Below are 19,614 nucleotides of genomic sequence, written 5' to 3' on the forward strand. Positions count from 1 at the left end.
TGGAGCCATCACTTTTGCGACTGGTAACTTTTCCACGTAAACAGCGACGTGGGCCTGGCTCGCATTGAGCTGGGGATTCAGACTGAAGAAATGAACCGAAGTGTGTCTGGGAGTTTTGCGTTTCTTTCACTTGAATTGATGCGACTCCTCTGTAGTCAGCACTGTTGAGTGAGATGACTGTGAAATGCGAAGTCACCAGTGTCAAAGTAGCCTCGCCCTGAATGCCAGGATGCGGGTTTAACAAGCAGAACGCCGCGTTGGAACCATGAGCAGTGATTTTTAATACCGTGGCTGATGCAGTGGGCGTTTATCAGCTTCCAGACTAGGGTCAAATCAAGTTACTCTCACAAAAAGGTGCAGCCTTTCTGTGCACTTGTGCAGCATTGTCTGCGCGCAAATAATCATCGGCCGTGTAAAATCAATTCCACATTTATCAAATGTAATCCGGTCTGATTCTAGTTACTTCATTTGTAATCGGATTACACGATACGTATCACTTGTAATTATTTCCCAGTGTTCGTCGGGGTCCTTCACTACTGCCACTGTTCTGAAAATGAAGTTCAAGTTTTCGCTATAACGTAGGAATACTGAGGGCAATCTAAATAAATGGCTATTACATCAGAAGCCTTTCACAAGGTAGGTGTTATAATTTGTTTGTGTTGATTTAAATGTATGCAGGGGACGCTGTTCACCATCATGTACATCAACACCACACCTGGATCTCACCGGGATCTACAACAGTTATAACTGTTGAAAATCCTGGTGAGATCTATGTTCCACTATAGTGACATAATGTGTATGATAGCATGTAAGATAAAGAAACCTTATATGCAAATTCAGCCGGCAAAGACAGTGAATATCAAAGACAAAGGTAGGCTATTTCGGGATCTTTTTATTTCTTTCTTTTTTTCCTGTCCTGAACCACATGAAGTGGTCCAACTTGCTTAATCATTATTTATGTGAAGCCTCTCCCCTCAGAGTGAGCCAGTCGCTGTTGAAGAATACTCTGAACCCGCCCATTTAATGTTTATTGATCAGCTCTCCGGCAGGCCTGTGTGACAGCAGTCAGATTAGTCGGGATATGGCGTCGCTACGCCGACACGGGATGAATTTTCACCCCTCCGTGGGAATTTGCGAGTCGCGTACCGGGACAGTGCCTTGCTTTTGTCGCTGTTAACATTGATCATACATGGCGATGGAGGACGAGGACAATAACGCGGCGATCGCTGCGACCAACATCCAGGCGGACGCCAAGAAAGGAGGTGATGTCGGAAATAACGGGGCTTGCATAGACAGGCAGCCGGACACGGTGGTTCACCAGGCGGGGCTGAACCAGACTGCAGGTCGCGGCAGCCGCAGTGGTCCTGGAGCTCATTCTGCAACGGGGATCCGAGTGTTAAAGGCAGGTCATGGCGAGAAGGTTCATGTTCTTCTCATGCAGTGATTCAAACAGGACGAAGTGCTCGTTACACAGAAAGATTTTCTTGTATTGCAGTAGATGATTGGAAGGGGGCAAAGTGCATGAATTAAAATGCATCCTTTTCAGTATTGTGTAATGCCCATCATATCAAGTGATGATTGCCATTTAGTGAGGAGTGTACCAGAGCCAATTAATATCAACACACAGGCTGTTGGGTGTTAGATCTTTAATAGGAAGGCCTGATGCTGGACAATTTCTTTGACATTTGAGACATAATGTGTCTCAAATGTCATGGATGTACATAAAATGCACCTCAGCTTTTTATTGTGAGTGCACATTTTTCAGTCATTGTATTCCAAAGTGGTTGCACATTAAAATAAGCAAAATGTCAAACTGTTAAATACAACAGGCAAAGCATCCCCCCCCCCTGAAAATTTACTTTCAGCATCAATATTTCTACTTCTAGAGTGTTTAAAACATATTCTAGTCTTTATGGACAGATGACAAGGCAATTCTTTATTAGTTTTCCTGCTTTTTTTTTAACTTAAACATAAGTAAAGAAACTGTGGTTTTGCGAATCAATGACGAAAAGCTTTGTGCGAGTTTAATAAACGAGGATCCCGTTCAGTCGGCAGCTGAAGGATAAGTCTGTTTTCTTTAACTGGACCTTGACAAATCTGCAGCGTACAGTATTTATGTACTTCCCTCTGAGTCAGGACAGCACACTGAATCACAATGACACAGTGAAACATGTCCTCACCTGCGAGGTTCCCAGTACACCTGAAGACGTTTTGGGTCACCGCTGAGTGATCCCACATCGGCAAACAGCAGTTCATGCTTTATGAACCTCACAACAGGTGTGAGAGGTCACATTCTTACCTCTCTAACCTCTGGAATACTGCTGCTCCAGTATGACCTATTTGAGTTGGGCAGCGGTGAATCTTTAGTCTTGTCTTTAGCAATAAAAGCATAATAAAATATTGACTCTACATATATAGCGTAAATGTGTTGATGTATTTGTATCTGCTCAATCTGCTTGAAACAAAAGACGTTTTTTTTTTGTCTGACATGATGAGAAATGAATCATTAAATTTTAATCAAGTAGCAGCATCTGATATTCATTTGGTACGACTGATGGGCTTTTGGGTTCTCAGAAGTTGTGACCAAGATCAGCTATTAATTATGTTCAGTAGTCTAACTGAAACTAAAGTGTACAAGGGTTCAGTGTTCAGCAAACTTAATGATTATCTGCAACTTGGCTTCGAGGCTTTTCGACCGTAGAGGCTGTGTAAGGCAAAGAGGACTCTCCCTAACCTTTCCTATCTTGTCTGTAATTACTCTGAAGAGCATACATGCAGTGTCAGAATATGTTTACCTCTGGACCAAGTGATACGCTCTGTCTTCCTTGAGCTGCTGATATTTTATTATTTTTAGCACATTACTTCTTTGTAATGTCAATGTTAAAGAGTCTAGTATTGCGCCATATTATTGAAAACCTTATGCCGCTGCACATCGAGCTAACATCCTCAAAGTCGATGAGGGAAAGTAAAGAAAAACAACGACATGATAACAGTGTTCTGCAAGTAAGTGTTAGAATAAATGAAGATAAGGGAACTTGATTCACAGACTGTGCTGTTGTTCCAGATGGAGGCTTCTTGGGAAATATAGAGTTCAGTGGAGAGGACTCTAAAAACGAAAGCAGTTGCAAGTGGTTGTCGTGCATTGACATGAGTTAGTGCATGGTAAAAAAATAAGAAGAAGGAAAGATGAGAAACACTTTTGATAATAAAGTAACCAGCAGCAAAAGCACCTGTGAGTCTGATTGATGAAGTGAAACATGAAATAAGATGTTCAAAGTTCCAGCCTATGTTTGTCAACATATGGCAAGAAACTGGTTCTTTTAGACTACGGCAACTTTTTCATAGTTCTTACAACCCTTTCTTTTTTTTATGTAAACACAGCAGAAACTGCACCTGGTTCTATTCCTTAGGATGCCTTTTTTTATTTCTTTTTTTTTTTTTATAGCTTAGTACGAGTTTTTCCAACTTCAGGGAAACCGTCTTTGATGTACTGTAACTGTGTGGTTTGGGATTAGTATCGACGACATAACAAGACAGTGATTGGTTGAACGTATGAACACAACAGTCAAACATGCTATAACATGAAATACATGTTAACATCATCGAGATGTTGTCCATATAAACAACAGTTATTAACGTTAGCCTAAAAACACGAGGGATGGACTGACAGCAAAACCCAGAGTTTATGGAGCCTGTATGTGACAGAGGGATGAAAGTGCAATTTTGACCCGACTGCCACCCACCAGGTTATTAAATGGTCCTGTTCTCACCAGGCGTTAACATGCGTCTTTGGAGATCCAATTACAATTGGACAGCTCGAAATACAAATGTGAAATGACTCAAGATGCACCGATGATGCATTGAGACCACCATCAGAAATGGTCTTGGCTGCAGATGGCCACATGCTTTTAACAGTGTGAAGTCAAATGTTTTCTGGGCCACACTGGAAGATCACCTACTACCCTGACATACCTTAGAGTGACGGCAGTCAATTTCAGCAACCTATACACTCTGTATGAACCCCATCCCCTCCACCCCCTACTTCCCCCAGCTGTTGTGCTGTGGCGTATCTGATGACAATCAGTGTTTAAAAAGATTTCTCTTGTGTCAGCAGCGCAACATGAAGCGGAATGGAAGTCGAAGCTGTGTGACAAGAAAGACCAGGTTTGGATCACGGGAGCGGGATTGGCTAAAAGGGGACACCCAGCGGGGCTGTGTGTGTCTTTATGGGGGCATGGTGGACCCCCAACCACCAGCCTCTGGTCCACAGGCTTCCTCCACCCCTCAGACGGACCTACAATTGGTGCTGTGCTCCACCAGCACCACAGTAGAGGAACTATGTGCTCAGAGGGATGGAAAGGGACTCTACATTCAGCTGCACGGAGACCTCGTCAGGTGAATGCACTGTACAGTATGTGAAGTGATGAAAGTAAATACCTCGGTATGTCACGACGGCTGCCCAGAAGCTAGCTTGTCCTGGGAACTTAGAATACTGTTTTTCTTTTGGAGCTACAGAATGACAGAGGTTAAACCCATATCAGTTACTTTGATGGAGCATCCAACAGCTGCAGCCAGCACAGCGTGTCTCTGCACTGAAGCATTTAACTTGAATATAGAATCACGTATTAAAAAACTAAAAGAAAGAATCAATTGGAGCATGAAAAGATGCCTCAGTTGCACATTTATGCCGCAAATGAAACATGAGATGCTACACAGCTGGTTTACACAACTGCAAAGAGTCTAGCGGAAGCTCATCATTTCCATCAAAAACACAGCTGATATGAGAATAATAACACACATTCGCATCTGACAAAAGCTATTCAGAGGGATTGTTTTTCAATAGATGTTCAAATTTGTCATCATTTGTATGATTTCAAACAGAATGTAAGATTGAACAAGCTTGACTTAATTTACAGAACATAGTGCTGCGGTTACCTGACCATCCCATTCTGCCACATCACCTCACCCAAGTTACCCTCAAGGAACATTGCTGTACAGAACGCCTTGCTCAGCTCCAAAAGACATACGCAGCCCTAAATAGCGAATGACCCTTTGATTGTTCGGTTCACTGATCCGTGACCAGGAAGGTATCTTTGCTTTGCTTGGAAAACAAATGTGGAGGCATAAGGAAGGAGAAAGTAAGAGCTTAGCTTTTGCTTAAATCCCAGCGACATACTCCGCAGAAAATACTGTAGATGAGTTTATAGGTGAGACTTGAGAATGGTTGTGTTTGTAGGTGTTCCCTGTTGGAATATCATGGCATTAAAATGCTGCATGTATCGTGCTGGAAACATGATTGTGGTCCGTTGATCATTTTGTTGGCCGGTAGCCAGCAATAGCTGGAAGCAGAACAACATCTTGATATCTTAGCAAATTGAAGACTGAAGGCGATGCAAAGTCAAGCAGAGTTGTAATGAATAAAAGGATTTTGGTATGCTTTGGACAGTCTGTGTTGTTTCAGTTTTTAATCCAGCCATATATAGCTCTTAAGCTGATGTCTGCCAGCTAGAACAACCAGGTGGATTTCAATTTAATATAGGAGTCTTCTTCTGAGCACAGACTAATGCCATTAGAAGACAGCTATGACTGGATTTAATGCAGTGGAGAAAAATAACTTTCTAGAAACAGACAGTACATACAGTGAAGGCAAGCCAAGGTTACATTTAAATGCATTCAATCTAAAAAAGAGCACTTGTTCATTTGAAATGAACAGCTTGAACTCCATTTATTTTTGCCCTCGAAATGGCTTTTAAGTCTACATTATCTCTCCCTCGTGTAAATTGTTCTGTGGAACTTATCTTAGATCTTAGTTGTCTTTTTGTATTAGCTCTTATTAGTGTGGGCATCGAAACCAAAAAAAAAGTTGATAGCACCAAGCTGTGCTGTGAGATGGAATTTATAAGTGCTGACATGATGGAACGGTGGAAGTTTTATTTTCTTAGTGATTTTCTTTTTATAGCACGTAGTAATGCACTACTTTCAGGAAGACAGTCTGCGTTCTTTTCTGTTTGTTTGGAGTTGGACAAACCCAGTTTTTTTTAAATAAATTTAATGAGGCCACAGAGTAGATGGAGAACATCCATCCTTCCATTCATCCATTTTTGAACCACTTATCGTGATCCTGGTTGGTATCAAGTGCCAACAGGGTGAGCAAAGCAGCCCGATGCTCTTTTTCCCAGCATCAGGCTCTTCCTTGGGGATCCATTAAGTGCTTTCAGGACAGATGTGACATGTAATTCCTCCAGTATATTCTGGGTATGCCTGGAGTTTCCACCCAGCTTGTCATTCCTTGGACACTTCCAAAGGGAGGCTCTCAGACATGTCAAATAGCTCCTCTCATGAGGATTTAGCAGCTCGATATCATGGGCCTCCTAATTCACTTAGCGTTCTCACTGACAAATATAAACTCAGGTGACCCTTGTAGCTCGGTCAGGTACAACATAGTTAAGCGTTATACAGTTATTATTTTGTGGCTCATAGTTAATAAAGTGAGTGAGTGAAACACCTCATGTATTTGAATTACTTGCACAAAAATAACTGTAATTATATGAAGAAAATGTCTAAAATTAAACTGCATACATCCACACTGTTCAGAGTTAATTAATTGAAAACAGTCACATCCCATTTCCATAGTTTGCTCCAAAACATACCAGAAGGGCTGAAGATAAACCCACTGGATTCACCTTGAGATGGATTAAACTTCTTGGCGCATGGGTTAAGGTTGGAACATTTGTAAATCAGTTAGGCATATCTGTTCTAAGTGTGGATGGTCAACAGAGACTGTCACTTATCCACTTGCTGCCTAAGCATTTGAGCTCCCTGAAATCAATTAACATAATCCTGCAAATCATACAGGCCAACAGAGGAAGGCTGATCTTTGTTTATAGTGCCTCAGGGGATGATGTTCACTTTTAAAATGATCATTTTCTGTTGGTAAATCAGAACATTCATGTTATTGTGTTTACTGGTACTGATATATCTGTAAAATTGACAGTATCATCTGGCAGATTTGTCTTTTCAGCTGTAAAAAAACCCCAAAAAAGCATACAAAACAAATTCTACTGTCATCCTCAGGCTTTAAATAGAACTGCAAACTGAAAATGGAGTTAGCTTGAGTTTTGGTTTGAAACTGAAAGTGTTATTCTACATTTTCAGTTGTGTTTGCGAGCAGAAAAAATCTTTTGAAAAGTGACCCATATGAGAATAGGAGCTTTGGATTTCAGAGCTGACAGTCATTATGTTAGATATCAGTGTTCACACTGATTAATGGCAGGTTGCAGTTTTTGTCAGATCAACTTAAATTTGAAGTTAAATGGAGATTTCAATACGCATAGGACATGAAGGGGGATAATGTGTACCAAGTTTGTTTCGCTGATCATAGAGAGAAATGCAATTTTTCCCACAAATTTGAAAAATACAGCCCAAAGCCATTGTTTTGAGTGGTAAAAGTCATTTAAAGACAACATTTTGGAGTTTTTGCACAATAAAATCTCTCTCTTGTTTTTAACAGTATCTTTTAAAATTTGGTTTTCCTCAGAACTTTTCTTCAACAAACCAGTTGCTTTTAGCCTGAAAATGCAGCATTCATGGGTTAGAGAGTCGTGATAGATCTTTTATTTCTTGTTGCATTTTGTTCAATCCAGTGATCAGAATCGGCTCAGTTTCTTGTGCAGCAAGCTGACGGCTCGGTGCTGCCAAACAAACACAGACGCTTCACATTTCTTTGTGTTTTGTGCTGCAGGAGGCTGGACCCCTCTGAGCGTCCACTGCAGATGGTGTACGACTACCTGACATCTATGGGCTACGTAGACCCGATGCGAGTGCAGCACGAAGCCGCCAACTCAGACCTTAGCTGTTTGATCCGTTTCTACAGTGGTGAGTATTCAACCACAGGACTCAGTTTTCTCCAGTTTCCACGGCCTGCTGTGGGATCTGGTAAATGGTTGGTGTTTTCCCCTGAAAACTAATATGAGAGGGCCCTCATGTTACAGCAGGTCAGAGTCTCCAAATGGATCTCACCACATCCTCTGGCAAGGTTGTGCTTCTGAATAAAATGAAGGCTGCTATTGTTTCAGACAATGAGCGTGCCGTACATATGATGCTGTCAGTGGTATTCAGTGTAACCTGGGATTCTTTAAACACACACCCATTACGGCCTCATGATGGGCGACTGATCATCAGTCATCTTGTGGTGCTTGCTTCATTGACCCCAGGACAGGAGTGACTGATGATCCTGAGTCAGGGTGATCAGTGTGCCACCAGAATGGATGTGACTCTGGAGAAACCAGTGACAAATTTGTGTACCTGAATGTGTGTAAATACAACAGACATAAACCTTCTTCAGTCCTCCTCGTTTGAGTTTGTCAGTCAGTGGAACTCCATATTTCTTTGGGTTAGGACTGCTCAGACACTGCTTTGCAAGGGAAAGAGGACAATGTCAACTAGAACATTTCAAATGTTCTTGTTGTCTCTGGGTTGTAACATTTTTTGTGCTTTTACAGGAAGTTTGAAATCCGAATGCAGTGTTTCTTTATACTACAATGCCACGATGTCCTGTTTAATCCTATAAAAAAATAAGAATGCTATCAAATCTTAAAAGAAGTCAGAAAAAAAGATTTGAGTTCCTGTTAAAGCAGCCTCTAACTTTTTTTCCCCCTAGACTTTTGCCAACGTCTTTAACAGAGATTTGTTTGTTTAGCTGACAGATTTCAAGCTCACTGTGCCCTCATTCTCAGTCTTTATATGTCCAGCAGCCAACTGTTATTTGCTTCTTGCTAGCATGAGAGCTGGTCAGATATTGGCTACCACAAGTAGTCAGGCCACACTGGCCAGTGTCGAGTCAGGCCTTTTGGAGACTTCCTGCCTCCTTTTGTCATCTCATGGGAAAAAAAGGACTAAAGACCAGAAATGACTGGTATTCAGACTCTTAATGCCCTGCTGCTGCTGCTGCTGCTACTAAGAGAACAACTTGCCATTTGATGATTTAGAACTAGTAAAGAAATAAGTGGTAGCTTGTAGATTGCTTAGCTTATATTTTCAATTTGCAGATAAATCTAGTGAGTTTTCTTCAATGATTTTGGCATGCATTGCAAGTGTGGTCTCTCTTTTGAGACCATAGTTACCGTGGAAGTAAGTATGGTCCATGGAAGTGTCAAGATGAACACGCTAGCTTACAATGCTGCTTTTAAAAACATACGTGTTTGCTCGAGGTGGTTTTGTCTGTTTAGAAGAATAATCTCATCAAAATAAGTACTCTAAGTTACTGGTGAGGAAAAAGTCGCGAAAGAAGCAACGTTCCCTTCACCGCCATCCACGGACATTATTGTGCATCCTAGTTGATTTACTTTAAATCAGTGAATGGAAACATGTCTGACTCACATTTCATTTATGCGGTCGTTCAAAGACCGCTCTAGATTAGTGAATGGAAAACCAAGTAATGATTTCATGTTGCGTGTCACAAATTGTCTGTTGCATAAGAAGCAGCTCAGTCAGACAGACTTACTAGCATACCTCATTTATAGGCTGGCACAGGGCCACCCAGGTTTTTTCATTCCCACCCACTGTGGTGTATTAGGGGAACTATTTGCATTGTTGACAAAAACCCAACAACCTAATTTTGAGACACTTCTCCCAGGCAAATCTTTACTGAACAGACGTTACAGTTTATTAGACTGTACGAGTCCGTTTCACTGGACATTTCAGGTTCTCAACCTTGAAGTTGCCAAAAAGACAAATGTGTGTACTGCAAGTAAAAGGAAAATTGAGGATTTTTGTCTTGTTATTACAAGAGCCCACTTCAGCAGGTAACACACCTAATGAAGTCTTTTTGGGAGTAATTAAGAGACTTTGAGCTCTTTTCTTCTCTCATTCTTTTTGCAAAGACTTCTGGTTCTTTTATGGGCTTTTCAGAAGTCTGTTGCTGGGACTAATGCTTGAAGTTTGATTAGATGTTTATTTCTAAACCTCTGATGTTGACTCTTGTGGTGAGGATACAGAAAAAAATTCTTTAATGACTCTCCCATGGAGGTTTTGTCAGTGGGTTTTCCCAAACTATTACATTATGTGTCTCTCATTTCCCCCCTTAAAACTGCACTAAATGATTATAATAATTGATTAATCTTTTGTTGTTTTGCATGCATTTTAGAGATTAACTCCCACCCACTCAGGGGTACCCAGACTGAAGCATGCCACTGTACAGTATTGCCACATGAGCTTCATTTAGATCTACATTGTTTTACAGCCTTCTTTTCTCTCAAGCGATTACGTTTCAAAGTTCAGTGCAGCAGGTGATGTAGTCAACTTATATTTATGCAGGAAGCTCATCTGACATGCACACACACCCTTCTTCCTTGGTGCTTGGATAAAATTAAAACAAACATGAGCATGGGAGTAAACATTTCCAAAATAATGACTTAATAAGGAAAACAACCTTGTGAAAACAGCCGCAGAGACTGGAGATCCAGAGGTCCTGTGAGTGAGTCCATGCAGCTGCAGCACAGATGAAGTTGGCTGTAAGCTCTGGTACTTGTCTCCTGGGCCGTGTTCCGCCCCTGCCTGGGTGATCACTTACATCTTTGAGTTTGGAGACCTTGAGCTGCTGCGCATAGTTCATGTTAGGTCCAGAGTCTGGGTCAGAGCGGAGGGAAATGAATCATCTGAAACAGTGTGAACTCAACTAACAACTTATTGATTTGAGCAAAGCTGATTTACTTACTGAAATTAAACCTAAATGGAGTTTGTCAGCATCCTGAGCGGTGACGATATGGGTGGTGAACTAATGTCTGAAACTCTCCCAGTGGTTTATCACTGAGTGTATGTAATCATGTCCTCACAGCAAGCAATCAAGCATTAGGCTGCTTTGTCATTTTAATTTTTAAAAAGGGAAAAAGCTTTTTTTCAGTGACAAAAACACAAGACTCAGTCTGATGGAAAGTAAGGCAAAAAAAATTAAACTCTACTCAGATCCAAGCTTGCACAGAATTGCCCTGAGCAATAGAGCTCTGCAGAGAGCAGGCACTCCTTGGTTTCCTGCCAGCTCCTAGTAATGGACTGTTTCTTTGATGGAGTTCTGTTTCTCTCAAGGATTTCCTCTTTCCCATATTAAACCTGCAGTTTTCAACCTAATGGTGAGCTTTCAAGCATCTTAGTTTACTGCAGCTGTAACATAACCACCTTTTAAGTGGTGTTTTCAAGTCATCTGTATTCAAAAGCAGTATGCTGCTGTGTGTCTTCCATTAGTGTTCTGCACAATGCGTGACTGTCATATCAGATGTCAAAACTTTAAAGAAGAGTTGTTGTTTTTTTGTTTGTTTTTAAAAAAAAAAAGAAAAAAAAGAACATAGGTAATAACAGACCACCAAGTGGAGGCATCTGGGTGGTGGGTTGAATCTGAATTTACTGCCAAAAAGAGCTTGCTGTTCTGAGTCAAATCAGACTGTGTTTCCGCCTCCACTGACCCCCTACTGCATGCTAATGCAATCTATGCAATCTTGAGTGAGACAAAAAAGCTCTGGGATACAGAGAGTATTGTATTCATCTGAGTGCTCGACAGATGCCTCAAAGTAATCCAATATGTGAATAAAAACAGATTTTAGAACACCCTCCTGGCCAAGATCACAAACTACAGACCAGGGTTACCTCACAAAGAAAAATTAAATTAAACATACATTTTTCTTGTTTTGGCCCATTATATATCCATCTCTTTATTTTTTGCAAAGTTTAATCATAGTAATCATACTGTTCACTTGCTCTTAAATGTTTTACATTTCTGCGTTGAAGTACCTATCAGTTGGATATGTTTTGATTGTTTCCAATCAACCCAAGGAGCTCATTCTTTGCACATTCTTATGTTTAATTTTGGTTGCTTTTCAATGGCATTAGCTCCCTTTTGGAGTCTATAGTTACAGAATAATGAATTATTCACTATTAGTTTGCATTTGGCAATACAGTAATTCAACAGAGGGTATTAAGGTGGTCTTGTCAGTCACCAAGCTTATGTGCATGGAACTGTTTTAATGTTACAACACACGTATGAAATTATTTTCAGTATGACTGAAATGACCCTGAAGTACCTAAGCAGCAGCCATAATAAGTGTATGCGTGGATTCTCTTCGGGAACTCAGACTTCCTTCTCCCATCCAAAAACAGGCATGTTAGGTTAATTGATGACTCTAAACTGACCGTAGGAATGAGTGTGCATGGTTGTTTGTTTCTGAGAGGGACTGGTGACATATCCAGGAGGTAACTCTCCTCTCAGCCAGTAGCAGCTGGGATAGGCTCCATGACCCTGAATTGTGCGGGTATAGAAAATGGATGGATTTAATATATCATATTCAACTAATAAATCTGTGTATCCTCCATGAAACAATGTAATCAGAACACATTAGCCAAAGTACTTTTTTGGGGGCACATCACAGCTTAGAGTAAGGGTCCTAGTTCTTGAAAATTTCTCCCTACGTGTTTCCTTGATTTTGTGGTGTTTTTCAACTTGGTGAAGGAGAAGTGATTAAGAAATGTTTTTGACCATTCGACTGGGCAACCTGTCTGTTTTTTAGTTTCACAGGTCAACTCCCCTCTTATTTTTTAACTTTCATATTCCCTTTTTTTCTTCCATCCTTCTTCCTTCCTTCATTACATTTGCCTCTCCATACACTTTAACTTTTCAGCAATGTGGGTGTAGAATTTGACCTCTTGTGTCCTTGTTGCTCATCTGGCATGTCATGTGAGGTAAATGTCACTGGGTTTGCTGGTTAAAGGCCACAGACTCACTTGAGATGAGCTGAGGGGAGATAAGAAGTCACATATTTGACTCTCTGATCTGCCACTCTTCATATGGTCCCTGGGCTTTGACAGCTACTCGTACAAAGGTGTTTGACACCGGTTGATCATTACTTTAGTACACTCTGCACAGGCTGTCTGCAGCCCTGCTACTTAAGAAAACTGCTTTTGCACAACATGTTACAGCTATGTCATCAACCCCCTCCGCAGTCACCGGGAGTCAACATTATTTGTCATCAGTGGGGTGGAATTGATTTGGCTGGCTTTCTGCAGAGCAGCAAGAGGTTGCAGGAGAGAGTATGGAGATTTACTAACTCAGATTGGACTTTGATTTTGTGAATAACATGTTTCCCTAGTAACTAATAACCCTGCAGACCTTGGTGGATATCATGTGTGTTTGTTTTAGAAGTTGACTCTTAAAAGGCTGGAACTTTTGGTTTGGTGTTGCGTAAACAGATTTGTGGCTTTCAGATGGGTGGTTGTATTGATATGGAAGTGAGAAATGCAGTGTATGCGCCTCTGCATGCGCCGCAGCAATGTTATGCATTTTTCTTGTCATTTTATGTGCAAATTTCCCACCTATAGCTCCACTACATAAGAAATTACTTCATGTTAAGGCAAAGGTGACAAATATTTTTCACATGAGAGTTTTAGTTTACTTGGTTGTCTGTTAATCCTCACAAAGAAGCATCCATGCTTTTCTATGTAAGACGATTGTCACTGAAAACAATGATATATGATTTTTTAAAAAGAGGACGTAAAATGTCTTTTGTGTATTCCCCTTTCCCTCAGCATATTGTATGTGTGTGTGTGTGTGTTTTTAGTGCATGTAAAAGGTCAGCAAACGAAAGAAAAGCCTGAAATGTGCATCAGAAGGAATTATTCGCACCACAAGAGTTTTTTTGTTTTTTGTTTCTCAAATCATCTGCATCACCATGAGATATATTTACAATTTGCATTCCTTGTGGCTCGTTTGGCAGACTCAAACAAAGAATGAGTCTCAAACAGTCTCACGCGGCACCATTTCTGACCAATCAGCTGACCAGCCTGCCCCTTTAATCTTTAAGAGCCAGGAGCTAAACAAAATGGTTGAGACAAAGGTTAGCAAGAGGTGATGTTGCAGTGTAGTTTTTAAAAAAATTTTTTTTACCATTAAAGCATGTTAATGTGTTTTTGTAGACCCCCAAACGGTAAATATAAACTGTTCCATCCATCCATTTCTATACCTTCTTATTTTTACTACAGGGCACTGGAGCCTATCCCAGCTGTCATTGAGCAAGAGGCAGGGTACACCCCGACAGGTGGCTCGTCCATCGCAGGCCCACACCGAGAAATAGATAATCATACACACCGAACCAATTTAGAATTGCCACTTAACCTAACAGTTTTTTAACAGCGGAAGAAAGCTGGAGTACCCAGAGAGAACCCACACATGCATGGGAAGAACAAGCAAACTTCTCACAGAAAGGTCCCAGCTAGGATTTGAACCAAGAACCCTCGTGTGGCGAGGCAACAGCGCTAACCACCACACAACTGTGCAGCCCAATTATAAATCTGCATATGAGCATTCAAAGAGCCACACAAGATGATATTATGATCTATGGTTTTATGTGTTTTCACGTTATCTTTGGATTTCTTGGTTTCATATATCTTTTTGTCATCGGTTTACCTCGTGCACCTTAGTTACTTTGTATTTATTTCCAGTGCCACACCTGATTGTCAGTTACTGATTGCCACAGGTGCCTCTTGTTTTGTAATTACCACCCTCAGTATATCTTCTTTTGTTCAGTGCCAAATCCTTATCATAGGGCTGCCTTGTCTATCTGTCCTGTGTCTACCCCTGAGTTTTGTTTCTTGTTTTTTTTTTTGTTAGTTTAGTATTGAGTGTCCCCTGCTAAGGCAGTGCCTTCTCTTAGTATTCTTTTTTTAATAAAGTTTTAGTTTCTTCACCTGTCTGCCTCTTGCCTGTTAGTTCTGCATTTGCATTCGTCTTCTCCCCCTCTTCAGACCAAGGATTTTAATTATTAATTAGCTATTGTTGATTATTTTTGTTAAATTCATAATAAAATGACTTTTTTTCAGTGCTGGTAAAGAGTAAATTATTCCAATATGGAAATTTAGGACATTGATCTGCTAAAATAGACTGAGAGCTAACGCTGTGTAGGTGGCCTTCAAAATGCAGTCCCCTGACAGCAAAACAAGTGTTGTGTAGAGTTAAGCCAGTGGGAGCATCCTGTCGACCTGTGTCAGTTTGTTGCAAGTTTGGTGTTTTGTTTAATTACAGGTTGGCTGAGGAAAAGCTGACGATTCAGTTCACAATTTCCTGCCACAGACATTTTGTTGGTGACAAAAGCAAGAAGTAAATCGCAGTGCAGTTGTTTCTTCTTTAAGCTACCTAAACTGTACCCTACAATGACCCGGCGAGGTTTCATGTCACTGACTTTCTTTCTTAGTGCGGGGACACCCAGAGATCAGGAACTGCTATTGATCTGCCAGCCAGCCAGCCAATTTCTTGTCCGAAACACTTGGCTTGCTCCTCATCAGTTTCCATGGTGAAGAAAAAGCATAAGGAGGATTTCATTTTGTTTGGATGGCCCTGTGAGGAGAAAGGGGAGGTGGAGAGAAAGACTGACTTGGAAGGAGGGAGAGTAAGCAGGTTGCCAGTAATAGTGTCTGAGTGGGAGGAAGCAGAAGTTGCTTTGAGGGAAATTAAAAACGAGACAGGAGGCTGAGGCAGCGTCCTCCGAACTTATTTGACCTGCCATTTACTTGAGTGTACTTGAAGGCTGGCAGATAGCGTTGCTGTCGGATGTGTCCTTCAGCTGTGTCCATATAAGTCTGACTGCTGAACAAGTTGGAATGAATAGATTGAGCAGAGTGAAGTTAACTGTAACAGAAACTGAGCCATTATTGATATATGTATTGCTTTGTTTATGACAGCAGAAACATGCTTTCTCCCGATCTTAGTCATTCAGATATACAACATATGAGATAGCAGAGCACAGTCAGCCTGCAGTTCTCAGGTGATATCATACTGACCTATCAGTTTCTATATGACTTCATTTTCGGGAAACTTTGTCTGATCTTTGTTGCTGCAGAACATTTGCCATTAATCAGCTGTGTTTGTTCATCAGAGCATGGGTGGGGTGCCTGTACATTACATCAATGCCTGTAGATCTGCACTAACCTCTATGTGTGGGTTTTTGTCCTCCCAGAGCGTCCGGTGAATGCAGACCAGCAGGAGCGGACCTTGTTGAAGGGCGTGTTCAGCGTCAGGAAGGGCAAAACGCAGCTGCACAAGTGGGCAGAGCGGCAAGTTATTCTCTGTGGCACCTGTTTAATAGTGGCCTCTGTGAAAGACAGTCTGACCGGGAAGATGCACATCCTGCCCCTGGTGGGGGGAAAGGTGAGAGTTCATCAAGGGTGGACAGTCTTGAAAGGGTGTTCACATGTTACTTTTCCCAGGGTGGATCCCATACTCCAGTCTACTCCGGAGTGTAGATTCTCTAAAACAAAACAGCTGGGATGACCAACTGGCTGAAGCTAAAGTTCCACCGGTCATGTGCTCCTGTGGCAAAAAGAGTACAGGCAGCCTTTCCAGCTAAAGGCAATTGATTCATGGGATGACAACAAACACTATCAGCACCACAATATAAACAAAGCACTTCAATATCATTCAATTTCAGTTGTAGTGCACGTTAATAGACACATGGTTCAACTAATTACTTGTCAAGTATTGTTTAAGTAGACTTAGACTTTTTCAGACTTTTTCAACACTTTCCATTGACAAGTTCCCAGATGGTTTCTGTAGGACACAATATCTGGCTTGTTAGGTTATCAGAACATAGTAACAGCTCAGATTTTAAGCTCATTATAGTTGCATGGCAGAAAATTCTTTACTTGATGTCAGTGTTAGATGAGTCTGAACACAACAAGTTTGAAAATGCAAAAGTCTGAGGGTGTGAGGACCAAGACACAGGACAAAAGTCTGGTTACAGTCCAGAAATCTAAAGTTTAATTCTGGAAGGCCACAGAGAGAGTCACAGCAGCAAGAAACAGACAGGGGGCAAAGAAAAGGCAAACATTCAAACCAGACAGTCCAAAACCCATAAAAAGACCAACATAAGAGCAAAAAAAATCCAAAATCGGAAACGTTACGATGACAAAGTATCGTTAGGATAATTATACAACTTAAAGCACAAAAGCGGGAAGCAAAATGAACACAGATATACAAGAACATGGAAATTTCCCTGCAGACTGTTCAAACCCAAGATTTCTCACACTTCATCAGCTTCACACACTTTTGCATTTCAGGCCTGCGACACGAAAAATTGTGAAAGGGAAAATTTGGGGCGAATAATAAGATAATTATTTCAAACAGGTGACGTTAACGGGTGATTGTAATCATGATTTGGTACAAAAGCACAAAAAGTCTGAGTCTTTTGAGGAGGAAAGATGGGAAGATGACCTCCGTTTGTCAACAAATAGGAGAGAAAATTATTGGCTGTCTGAAAACAAAGTTCCACAAAGAAATATGATAAGGTGTTTAACTTTTTATCACTCAACCAGCGGATGTCAGAACTTAGAATCAGTGAAGTAGAAGAGGAGACAGCACATTAAAATGTGTTACTGCAAACAAAGTAGATTGAAAAATGAATACATACTGAAACAACAGCCATCGATTATACACCAGTGTTAACATGAATTTGATGACCCTTTTGACTTATACAACTGAAATGAGTGCCAGTGATGTTTTTTTCCCCCCTCACCGTCTTCATCCTTGATGTATCTCTGTTGTTAATTTATTGAGGTTGAGGAAGTGAAGAGGAGACAACACTGTCTGATGTTCAGCTCAGCCGGCTCACAGGCCCAGACTTACTTTGTCAACTTCGACACTCTCGCAGACTACCAGCGATGGCATCGGCAGGCATCAAAAGTAAGCAAGAAACAAAGACTATGTGTCCCCGTTTGTGTGCATTACACAACGAGTCTTGCATGTTTCCTGTCAGCAGCAGCTTGTTCATTTCCAGTTGGTCTTGCTGGGCTTGTACATGCATCAGTGATTCTGTGTTGGAACTACAGTTATTTTCTGCTTGTTGAGTCGTCCATTCAGATGCTGCCTGTCTGTCTGAGCGTGTCTGATTGGCCCAGAGAGATGTACTTTTAGTAGTACAGTTCTTGTTATAATGCAAACCACTGTGGATTAGAAGATGCTATTTTAGCAGCGACATATTTTCATAAATGTGTCATGCATTGTGTCTTTTAGAGAATCCTATCTATCAATCTGTTTCTGCTCTGCTCAGTTTGCTTTGAGTCTAATATCATAATTAATAATTGTTGTGTCACAGCTCCTGAACAGCCTATGTGAGAGTCTTTACTGAGGCTGAGCCAGCATACAATTAACCATGGAAGAAGAAAGCCAAAAGGAAAAAAAAAAAAATCTAATTACTTGCAGATTCATGCTAAGTCCAGGATCTCTTCTCCCCCAGTGGCATGGATTACTGGGTTAGAGTAGCCAGTTAGCGTGCAGTATTTAGGCTGAGACATAGACTAAATGTTTCTATGGAGACAGCGGATCATGACTGATGAAGGTTTTTGGGCCAGTGTTTATGCTACACTGCATAAATCGTTAGCCTGTGTGTATGTGCATGAGGTAGAGGGAGTCAACGAGTGCATTTGTGCCGGCAAAATGAGCATGCAGGAAGAAGACAAATTCTGAAGAGTATAGGGATGCATACAGAGCAGATATGAAGTCTGCCAGAAAACCAAATGATTAGCGAAGTAAACATGTGAGTGCCAGGTCAGGCTTCAATTCCCAACTGACGGGACTTTCACTGCATTTCAGTTCATTTTGCTAATTTCCACTTTGTATTGAATTCTCTGTTGACACTGTTGAATATAGGCAAAAAAAAACCCCAAACAATACTGTTGAAAACATTATTATGCCACTAAATTTGTTCAGCTGAGAACCATTTTGACACAGTTTGTGAAAAATTAGTGGAAATATCTATTTCCATATTATTAATTAATATTTTTGACTGACCACAGTTGGATTAAAAATTACTCCAGAACTGTTATTTTTATTATTCTATTATTATTATTTTTATTATTATGAGATAATAGCGGCTATTGTTGGAACACAACAGCAACCTAAATCTCTTTTGAGACACAGTATACAAGAACATACATCACTGCCAGTAAGAATTGTACATGAGTCATTATTCTTTTAGTGTAAGAATTGTTTTCACAGGACAGCTCTGACTGCATGAGAACGAATTCACTAAATGACATTTATCGTGTAGTCTTTACTCTGGAGTAAAGGCACCCTCCTCATACCACAGCTTGGGAACCAGATAAATATAAAAGCTCATGTTTCATTTGGTTAGACAGAATGCATCTGGCCTCCCTCCTGTTCAAGTAGATTCCTAAATGGCCTTGCCTGGGCCCGGCCAGTGACAACCATTTATCTGATATGGGGCGGCCTTCAAAGGATGACGGTGCTGTTGTGGTACTTAGCACCATGTCATTATGTTTTGTGGCCTTGGTTGATTGTAGATCTATCCACTTCCAGAGGTATTCTGGTCTTTGCCCGTTGAAGATATCTGATGTCAATCAGAAATGTACTGAGATGTTCTTCGATTATTTGCATTTTGATGTCTCGTGTGCCTCATGATGCCAGGTTACCAGTGAGGGTTTCCTCCTACATGACCTGTCTAAGTATTTCTAGAGAAATAGGTTGAGCTGCGGTTAGCAGCTGTGCTACTTGATCAAGCTTAGTAACTATACAAAAGCAGGATCTCAACAGCTGAACTCACACATTCTCACAGTGTTCAATAG

The 19,614-nt window shown here is 40.9% G+C and overlaps 1 protein-coding gene across 2 annotated transcripts in view; it reads left to right on the forward strand.

Annotated features, from left to right (window-relative positions):
• The first annotated feature begins 1,046 nt into the window (after positions 1–1,046).
• phlpp2 (PH domain and leucine rich repeat protein phosphatase 2) overlaps positions 1,047–19,614 on the forward strand; it is a 117,045-nt gene continuing 98,477 nt past the window's right edge. For both annotated transcript variants that reach the window (XR_011914935.1, XM_072380568.1), the window contains exons 1-5: positions 1,047–1,402; positions 4,115–4,395; positions 7,742–7,875; positions 15,993–16,183; positions 17,588–17,713. Coding sequence is in view for 1 of the 2 variants with exons in the window: in XM_072380568.1 (XP_072236669.1) it covers positions 1,190–1,402; positions 4,115–4,395; positions 7,742–7,875; positions 15,993–16,183; positions 17,588–17,713 (945 nt within the window). In the remaining variant the exon portion in view is untranslated. The remainder of the gene's footprint in view (positions 1,403–4,114; positions 4,396–7,741; positions 7,876–15,992; positions 16,184–17,587; positions 17,714–19,614) is intronic.

This window comes from Leuresthes tenuis, unplaced genomic scaffold, assembly GCF_036924035.1.
Source record: "Leuresthes tenuis unplaced genomic scaffold, fLeuTen1.0.hap1 SCAF_2, whole genome shotgun sequence".
NCBI classification, from domain to species: domain Eukaryota; kingdom Metazoa; phylum Chordata; class Actinopteri; order Atheriniformes; family Atherinopsidae; genus Leuresthes; species Leuresthes tenuis.